The sequence below is a fragment of the Penaeus japonicus genome, unplaced genomic scaffold (genome assembly GCF_977035675.1).
Source record: "Penaeus japonicus unplaced genomic scaffold, GWHDUDI00000001_assembly GWHDUDI00000006, whole genome shotgun sequence".
Lineage (NCBI taxonomy): Eukaryota > Metazoa > Arthropoda > Malacostraca > Decapoda > Penaeidae > Penaeus > Penaeus japonicus.
Window position 1 is genome coordinate 22,942,936 of NW_028234408.1, and position 10,000 is coordinate 22,952,935.

General features: G+C 34.0%; 2 protein-coding genes across 2 annotated transcripts in view; one reads left to right on the forward strand and one right to left on the reverse strand.

Annotated features, from left to right (window-relative positions):
- Window positions 1–3,223: 3,223 nt before the first annotated feature.
- mRpS16 (mitochondrial ribosomal protein S16) lies at window positions 3,224–6,273 on the forward strand. The gene is made up of 4 exons (XM_043034457.2): window positions 3,224–3,336; window positions 4,472–4,595; window positions 5,150–5,309; window positions 5,897–6,273. Exons 2-4 carry the CDS (start codon window positions 4,485–4,487, stop codon window positions 5,995–5,997), a joined length of 372 nt encoding a protein of 123 aa, XP_042890391.1. The 5' UTR covers window positions 3,224–3,336; window positions 4,472–4,484; the 3' UTR covers window positions 5,998–6,273.
- A 546-nt stretch (window positions 6,274–6,819) lies between these two features.
- RabGGTb (geranylgeranyl transferase type-2 subunit beta) overlaps window positions 6,820–10,000 on the reverse strand; it is a 5,903-nt gene continuing 2,722 nt past the window's right edge. Inside the window, exons 2-7 of the mRNA XM_043034456.2 lie at window positions 9,685–9,792; window positions 9,116–9,316; window positions 8,604–8,762; window positions 7,951–8,095; window positions 7,637–7,836; window positions 6,820–7,392 (exon numbers count right to left, since the gene is read on the reverse strand). Of these exons, the coding sequence (XP_042890390.1) occupies window positions 7,207–7,392; window positions 7,637–7,836; window positions 7,951–8,095; window positions 8,604–8,762; window positions 9,116–9,316; window positions 9,685–9,792 (999 nt within the window). The 3' untranslated portion in view covers window positions 6,820–7,206. The remainder of the gene's footprint in view (window positions 7,393–7,636; window positions 7,837–7,950; window positions 8,096–8,603; window positions 8,763–9,115; window positions 9,317–9,684; window positions 9,793–10,000) is intronic.

Genomic DNA, 10,000 nt, shown 5'->3' on the forward strand with positions numbered 1-10,000 from the left:
TGGACAGACTCACCCAGAAAAAATGGACAGAAAAGGACAAATATATATATTAATTTCCTTTTGCCTATTGATCTTTTACTAATATGATACATATATGTTTTTTCTTTAAATTTCTTTAACAGTCACCCCCTCACTCTTCAGTAAGCAGATTTTATTAAAAATAATAGGCTATGTTAAGTTATGCAGCAGGAGTATATTTTTTGGGAAACAAAGCTATGAACATAATTATACTTTACCTACTTGGTTTAATACTGAATTGACAGAATTTCTTCATAGGAGTCCACTTCATTATCCTGGTCGCCATCAGGTACTGCTGACGTGGTAGCAGAAGATCCTGATGCACTACATTCTCCAATACTTTCCTTTCTGTACATGTTGCTGTTGAATAGGGCCAGCATTTTGTTGCTTACTGTAAAACTTTGGTAGCAGTTTCCTCTATGTAGGTGTGTTCTGACTTTTAGGATGGCCTCAAGAGATCCCGTGCTGAGTTTGTTTCTTGCTTTAGTTTTAACATTAGTCACATGGGAAAATGCCCGTTCAACAAAGGATGTACTGAGTGGAATACAGTATGAGCTCAGTGCAATAACTGCTAGTTCTTTGTAACAATTTTCCCCAATTGCATTTTCATGATGTAATACATGACACCAAAATTTCACTGGGTCTTTGGGTATTTCAAATTCAGGGAATTCTTCTTTCCAGTTTGTTTTCAGTGATATTTTTTCATACTGATTCTCAACTTCTTTGACATCAAAGTCCTCCTCTCTTGCTAAGCTTGCTAAGCAAGAGAGGAGGGCTGGTCTAATTTGACTGAGACATTTCTGTGGACTAAGATATTTGATGTAGTTCATTTTCATTGTTGTTTTATCAATCCTTTTATCAATCTGGTTTTATGGCCTTATGCATAAAATCAAGACAGCGTTGCTTAATTGCTAGTTTCTTGTCAGAGGTGAGGGTGCTAGATTTTAAATCATACTCAAATTTATCTCCAAGTTTATCATCACTCAATAACCAGGGAAACTGTCTCTGTTGGATATTTCTGTAGACTTTCTGGAGCAAAAAATTGCGTAGTTCTTCCAGTTCTGGATGTGTACTGGCTGGTGTTACACCCGTCAGTACACGTACCTGCAACATTAGTATGTGATTTATTGCTGAATAATCCTTATTGAAATTTATATCTATGAACCCAGCATGGATTTTAGAAATAGGACAGAAAAGGACAGTTTTAAAGTTGTCCTTTTTTCATGAAAACTTGCGGACAGATGGATCTCAAATAGGACAGACTGTCCTTAAAAGGACATACCTGGCAACCCTGAGCCATTATTAGAGCATAATGTTTTCAACCTCTCAGTCTCCTCATCAATGCGTCTATGTCTTTGTCTCTCCCATCTGCCACTTTAACTCGGTAGTGAGTGACTAATGAAGTCATGTGATGGAGGAAAAGAACATTTTTGGTATATTTCTAACAAAAGCCCCCCCTCTCTCTCTCTCTCTCTCTTTCTCTCTCTCTCTCTCTCTCCTTCTCTCTATCTATCTATCTATCTATCTCTCTCTCTTTTAACAAAAGCCGTACTACTAGGTAGTATAATGGGCAAATACTTATCTACCAACACTAGACAAATGTTCGTTATAACTAATGTCTTGTCAAAATCATGTTCCCCAAGATTACATTTATTGTATGGCCAGCCATTTTTATTACATAAGAAATAAATTATTGTAAAGCCTGTGGTAAGAGTAAAATTCCTCCAGTTGTAAAAATTGCCACAGTATTGAATCGGTCGAAAGCCTTGTGGAAAACATAAGTTCTCAGGTGGAAGCAGAAATAAGCTTTATTGTTGCCAGAGCACAGGCAGTTTCTTCAATAGGCGTTGCTAACAATGCCTGAGGCCACCCAAGGACACCTGTGGAGCATGCGCGTAAACTATAGCCTTAGCAAGGGTTCTCGACAGTTTTTCTTTGGCATAATGACTTTCTCTGCCATTCTTTGTCAAATTTCACCACGAAATTTCTCCACATTTCACCAACTCCATCTCAATGGCATTGCTATAACCGCTACGGCAGAACTATCCCCAGCCTTAGTAGTCAATCTCACCCTTCTTTTTGCAAGAGTAAGGGAGATCCGCCTATATTTTGACCCCCAAAACTGAGTTAACAAAAGAAAACGTGCGAATGCTCATCAATTTTTCGTGGAACTCAGTAGAACCCGATTAACATATTAAATAAAATGTGTATTGAAACGAGGATGCAATTGGACCTAAATACCTGTTTCTCAAACTCCTTTTTACTAATCGGTCATTCGAGTCATTTCTCTGAAAGGAGCGTATCTTCTCACTCCCAATGCCAGTTAACAATAGCTTGGCCTAGTAACATATAGTAGCACAAGAAAATAACTATGATAGGGATGATGATAACAAAAGCAACAACAACAATTAGCATGAGAAAGATAATGATAATAATGATGGTAATAATGATTATAATAACAATAGTAAGCATAATAATGATATTAGTAATGATAAAGATAATAATAATGAGGATGTAATTTATATAAATAAATAAATGCAATGTAAATGATACTGATAACAGTAATTATATATGATGGTAATGAATAATGTAAATGGTGAAAATAGTAATGACTATAAAAAAATACTAATAATGATAAGAAAAATACCAATAACGATAATGCAAATAATAACAATAATAATGATAATCATTATGATAATGATGATAACAGTGATAATGATGATAATGATAACACCATTGAAAAGGATAAGGATAATGATAGTGATGCTAATGATATAAAGTATAAGTATGACAATGACAATGATGATCACAGCAATAAAAATCATTGTCACAATGATAATGATAATAATTATAGTTGTGATGATAATGATAGTAATGAATATAATAACAATAACAAAGGCAATACTACCAATAAATAATAATGATAGTATCTATGATAACAATATTAAGGATGATAATGACAGCACTAGTAAAATAATAATCATGATAACAGTGATAATGATAATAGTGATATTGATAGCAGCAATAATAATGATAATAACAGTAATAACAATGATAGTAAAGATATTAATGATAGTGATGATGATTATAATAGTAATCATAATAATAATGATAACAAAGATGATTATGCTAAAAATGATTATGAAAAATAATAAAAACAGTAATAATAAAAGTGTTGATCGTGATGTTAATAATTTGCGCTCGTCGTCCCCTTTTATGGCCGAGAAAAATAAATTATGCTCGTAGTCACATCAAGATCGTCGGCAAAACAACACGAGAATCGGTGTTTGGATTTCCTCTCAGAGTAGATATTTCCGTGTAAGTATAAATGAATGCATCTGATCAGTCTTTTGTATATAGCAGATAAGGTCAATGGTATAATTTGATAAGAGGTTCATGTAGATTTGAAATTGTCAATGCAGCGCGAAGCAAAATGTGATGAAACGAAACCAATGATTTTCTTTGATAGCGATTGGACTAATTCTTTATATGACAATAAACTACAACGGAGGTCTATAAGCTCTATTTTGCCAGAATGTATATGGTGGAGACTTGCTTTCATTCGTTAGAATGCCAATTTAGAATGCAGAGTCCATGACAATGCTGGTCTGGACCCAAGAACACTCAACCCAAATATGCCAGATTCATACAGACATTACTTTTTAAAAACTTGACCTACATATACAGCCCTTACACAAACTCTTTTCTATACAGTATATTTTCTGTATTCTTTAATGAATGCAGTAATATCATACAAAAGTACATCAACTGCATAATATGACCAAATGAATAGCCTAGCATAACAATAACTGGTCGTTTGCAGAGGCAATATTCAGCCAGAGGGTCACTTCTTCCAAACAAGAAAGAAAGATAAAGACCTAATGGTGCCGCCAGAATTCAAAGTCACGACAGAAGTTCTACTGTAAAGTTGCTTTTAAGAGGGGTCCAGGGGGCTAACCCCTTCCTTTGTTAGGAGAAAATTTGTAGGCTAGATTTAAGTTTCAGTGTAGGTCATTGAGAAGTTAGATTAGTGTATACACAGTTTCTTTTTACTCAGGCAAAGTTGCACGTGACAGGTTTGTGATGATTGTCCTAATAACGTTGTCGTGTTTCAAATAATTATCAAAAACCTATCAGTCATTACATAATTATCATCACTTACTTGTTAATATGGATTTGTTTTTCATGAACCGTGAAAATGAACCTTTAGCTCATTAACCCATCCCCGACGGGGGAATTCTAGCCATGAATGTCCAAATGCCGGGGCGTTCGAATTATTAGGCCTAAATCAATTGAATGGCTGGCACATTAAAGAAAAATGAGTATAGGTGGTTGGCAGTAGTAGAGAATGTCTTTATTGTAAGCTGTTGCATTAGTAACATTTCCCATATATGAATACAAATATGATAAAATCTAACCAGAAATGTAATAATCTTCTTTTCCTTCCCTTCAGAGGAATTCAAGAGATGTTTCCAGCCTCAGGAGGTGCAAGAGTAGGCTTCAGAACCACAAAAGCCATCAGATTTGCTAAACATGGTTGCACAAACAGACCTTTCTATCACATTGTTGTCATGGAAGTATGTATGATGTTGCATTTTTTCAAACTTATAGTGAAGTAATTTTTCTATTTCTCACTTATTTTTTGTTAATTTTTTTTTAGTTTTGCATGATCATCTTTATTTACAGTTTTTAGACATATTTTCACTATAATCTTTAAAAAAAACATTGGGAATTTCATAGCTCTTGTATTATTTGTTGTATAAGAGAAATAATGATGTATGCACTCTATTTGTTAGTTCTATATTTGTTTAACAAATTGTAAATTTTCAAATCTAATGCTCTCTGAGTAACACTTAGCCATAAAGAAAATATAGTGTTTTTTGTTAAGAATTTGCAATTAGTGGTGGGGAAGTGCCAGCGTTTTTGTTGGAATATGATATTAGACTTACTATTACCTCTTGGTTTTTCTCCACTCTTCCTAGCTGATACTCTCCCTTTCTTTTTCATCTCTATCCATTTTTATAGTGATAGTTTTAATGTTTGTCATATTCTCCTTTACCAAAATATTATTAATTAGTTATTAGTAATGGCATATTTGTAAATAATTATGGAATCTTTCTTTCCACTCCAGAAAAGAAAGTCTCGCCAAGGTCATATCATAGAGCAACTGGGTACCTTTGATCCATTGGTCAATGTTCATGGAGAAAAGCTGTGTTCTGTCAACTTGGACAGGACTGCCTATTGGATTGGTTCCGGGGCACAGGTCTCTACCCCTTGTAGCATCCTCTTTGGTAAGTAAAAAAAAGTATTGGTAGTTTTCAGAATTTTCACTTTTAAATGCACTGGGCATAGTTTACAATCTTATGTTTCTTTTATAATATAGTGATGTAGTGGTGCAGTTGCTTGATATTTAGTTTGTGTCACAAGTGATACATTAGATTGTTCTCTGCAAAATCCAGTTAAAATCTTTAATATTCAATGTTGTTTTTATATGGCTTATCTGAAAAGGATAATGAACTTTTAAAATGATTGGGAGAGCAAATGCTGAATTCACAGCATCAAAAATTAGGCTTACAGCTATATCCTTCCACTACAGACCACATCTTCTAATGTACAGCTTGGGATGGGCATATTATGTTGTGCGTGTTTTTCTATCATTTTCTATACGAGTCTAACATTTTATATATGGTATAAATGCACTGTGATACGATTTAGGATTTGGTAGGATTCCCTAGTTATACAGCTGAAGAAAATGATGTGATTTCAAAAAATTAAAAATGCAGTACAAAAGATGTTCCCCATGAAACGTGCCCACCATAAAGGGGCTAAAAGAAAAACATTTTGACAAGAATACTAACAAGACTTTCATTTCCTCTAGGTCTTGCTGGTCTTTTGCCCATCCACCCATATACATATATTAAAGCTTGGAGAAACCGGAGGGCAGCTGCCAGTGCTGAAGAAGAGACAGGGTCAACTTGATCAGCTTAAGAAAAAAAATTATATTAAGAGGATTAAACTATGGTGTGTTTAAAGTCAAGCTTTGCCGATTAAATTATTGAATTGAAATTAATTCAGTAATTTTATTCAATTAATTTTTATAATGTAAAGTCTCTAAACATGTTAGTAATTTTGAGAGCCTTGATAAAATGTATTTAAACAAAACATCTATTTCCTTTCCCAAAGAGAATGTTGTTTTAGGTATGTTTACAGCTGTTGTAAGTCATGTAAATTTGTAAATAAAGTTCTTTTGTATAATTGCAATTCTTTTTACCACCTGGAACAGTCCAACAGAGTTCAGTGACCTTTGTATCTGCTGCAGGATCTTTTGCAGGCAATACTTTTGAAATATATTAAAATGCCTAATACAAAATTCCATATTTATAAACTAGTTTGTACTTACTAAGGATGATTCAACAAACATTATCAGTGTATTATACCAATATTGGTAATTTGAATAATTGTCTAAACAGTAAACATTGTAAATGTATATCTCCTTACATAAGATAAATACAGCTTGGCTTCTTGCAGTATACAAGACTACGTATGCAAGCTGATGCAGTCAATGAGAGGAATGGATGATATCAACTATATATTAGTTTAATAGCATTTGCATACTTTGTCACTTATGCTCAATCTGTCAATTATTTGCTTGAGCCTGCAGTTTATTAAAAGATAATGGAGCATGAAATTATTTTGCTAAATTTTTGTGTTCATAATACTTCATCATAGTACTACTTGAAGGGATTTCACTTATAGGGTAAAATTCCATAACATTTTCCATATGATAATAAAACAAATCACTACAATTATTTATTCTTATTCACAAAAGCCTGAAAATAATGCACTGTGATTTGTGGAATGCAGAGGTTCTATGGCAGTACAGGAAATAAATTAAAATAATAATATGACTGCTCCAAAATGTGTTTAAGGTATGACTTAACCATGGAATGACAACCAAAAAACTTCAAGTCTAGGTAATAAACAATTTACAACAATGTACAAAACATGCAATTTACTTATAACTTTTTTACTGTAAATTGCAATCTGGATGTAACCAATTCTATGTTGAATCACAAGATACCTTAAATGGTATAAAACAAGATAACAATTTATACAAGGTGCAGAAGACAAATTCAGTCAACTTTTATTAAGACTGGAATCCTATCAATGAAAGGAGCTAAACTTTCATCACGTTGACATGATCTGCACAGTCACTGAAATACGATCTAATACATATTGGGGCATACAAAAAACGGGGTTAATGGGTTTCAGTGAAGACTCTCCCAGCAAGGACAGTCCAGCCAAGCCGAAGAGCGTATGGTACAAGTCCACCATATCCCCAGGTCTATCAGTGAAGCCTCCTGTCTCGGCATCCTGCAGGGAAAAAATTGAATCTAAATATATATCTTTCTATATGCATTTAACCTTAACATAATCAAAGCAGATGGAACAAAGTGTGCATGTTAGTGAAAAAGTGTAACTAACAGTGGAAAATATATAAATAGATACAAAAAATCAATAAATAGTAACTGCATTATTATTATATCAATTGTGTTCCTCATACATACAATGATACAGACAACACAGTCACTTCAGATGATAAAAGGGCCATGCTTACCTGTGTGGCCAGGATGAACACCCTCATCTTGTCAGCATTGATCCAGTGAAGTCTCCCCAGCATGGTCAAAGAGGCCAAGACCCACCATGAGTAGCATACATCGGGGAGCTTCTCTGGCCTGCCGTTAAGGCCACCTGAGGGCAACTGCCGCTCACATAGCCACCAGCCCAGGAGATCTCCATTCACTCTATGTAGCTGACCTGTTGTATCGGCATAAATAGAGTTTGTGAATAACAACAATAAGAAAATTTATCCTCTATAAGTGTGATGGTTTAAAGATATAACAGTATAACAACACCAATATTTGTACCTACCTATGATAGAAAGGAGTCCAACACAGCAGTATATCTGGCCAGCATGACTTTCTGAGCCAGGCCGTGTGCCAAAGCCTCCATCAACATTTTGACATCTCATCACAAACTCCACTGCTTTTTCTGTATTTATGGCATCTAATCTTTTCTATAAAAGATAAATATGTATGTATATAGAGAGAGATCATATTATTTTTTATTTATCTATTTTTCAGAAGAAATATAACTGATTATATATAAGTAATAAACCCTTTCTTTTACAAAATATAATGCACTCATTGAAACATTAACATGAATAATTGGCTGAAAATACTAGAGGGAATCAAGAATAATCAGATATCACTGGGAAATGGAAACTCTGAACATAGGTTGTCCTATAATACATTTTTTATAAGTCCTATAATACATTTTTTATAAATCTAAAATATACCACTAAGTATGTTTATTCCCCTTTTTTTTCATTTTCTTTTTTTACAGAACCATGCACATTAAAAGTTATCCTTTTCTGTTATTACATAAATATTATAAAATATATGTAACTATTCATCATTTTAAATGTTGCAATTAACAATGAGTTTACCTCAACCTCAAATAAAACTACATACTTGCTCTAGATAATGTTACGAATAATAGAACTTTCCATTGTCAATACTCACAAGTAGGGCCAATGTATTAACTGCACAAAAGGAGAATCTGGTGTCAACTTCCCCCCACTGGTCACCTGAGAATGACCCATCTTCGTTCTGGAGGCCGGCAACATACTTTACAATAGCCTCCACATCCACCTTGTCCAGAGCATCCAAAATTACGAGAATCTGAAATCAAAATGCAAATCCTTTATTTCTTTTGTATTCACATTAAAAAGGCAGTATGCTAAAAAGAGTAAGGGAGTGGAAATGATGCTTCATTATATACTGAACTATTTTTAAAATGTTACTGCTTTATAGAGTAATTTTTTATTCTGTGACCTCATGCTTGTGACTCTGAATGTGTTTGGATGTACCTGCAGCAGTGACTAACTTGTGCTTTACAAATCTTGTACCAGTATTCCATATAACTCACATCATTACAAAAGTCCTTGAGAATTTTTTTCCGAAATTTCACAAAACGTAAAGAGCAATAAAAAAAATCAACCAATCAATCAACAAATCAGCACTTCTGCCCTTACCTGCACAGCACTCAGGGTGTAAAGAAGGTGAGCATCATGGCCAGTGCTGGGAGAAAACCCTCCACTTCCCTTGTCTTGGCATTTGCAAATAAAATCTATGATGTCTGTTGAGTCCATCCGCTCTAGTTGGTTCAGGAGGTCGAGTGCTGTGATGCCCCAGTACATGCCTGACATGCGGAAGTGTTCTGTCATGGTAAACTCCTGCAATAATGTTTTAATTTAATCAAATGCCTCAATCAATTATGAGACACATCAATAGAAGTCATAATCAGTCTGCATAATACTGCTTTGAATTATAACTGTAACCCATGATATAAATCACTACAGTAAGCACTTCAATTATTGTCCAGAATAATACTGCATCATGCCATTGCTTCTACACTTTTTCTATGGCAAAGAAATGTCCACCATGTATACATCCACTGGCATTTAAGTATTTTGCCTTTACTTTGCAAAGGCTATTTTTATACCCAAGAGTACCTTTACCACCATAAGATCAAGTTTTCTCTACTTCCACATGATTGAATTCTAAATACTTACTATTAGTTTAATATAAGCATCATACTTACATAATCATCCTTCTTCTTGCTATAGCCTACTATGTAGTCAGCATGTTTCTGATACAAGAGAGTCTTGGGATGTTCATCTGTGATAACCACATCTTTGGGGTGACTTCCCTGTAAGATGTGAAATAGAAGGAATATAAATAAATTGGCAAAGGAAAGAATTTGGCCTACAGAATCATACGCAGAAATCAAGAGACAGCTTGGTAGACACACCAAAATATTATTTGAAGCCTATTTTTCCTAATAATTTACTATTAATTTATGTTATCATTCTTTCAAATTAATTCTAATATCATTTGGATCCATTAAATATGAATGG

Bases quoted from the DNA above. Each gene is read 5' to 3' on its own strand.
- mRpS16 (XM_043034457.2), top strand. From the start codon at position 4,485: ATGTTTCCAGCCTCAGGAGGTGCAAGAGTAGGCTTCAGAACCACAAAA. The intron at 4,596-5,149 runs GTATGTATGATG...TTTCCACTCCAG, and splicing joins ATCACATTGTTGTCATGGAA to AAAAGAAAGTCTCGCCAAGG. The intron at 5,310-5,896 runs GTAAGTAAAAAA...CATTTCCTCTAG, and splicing joins CCCTTGTAGCATCCTCTTTG to GTCTTGCTGGTCTTTTGCCC.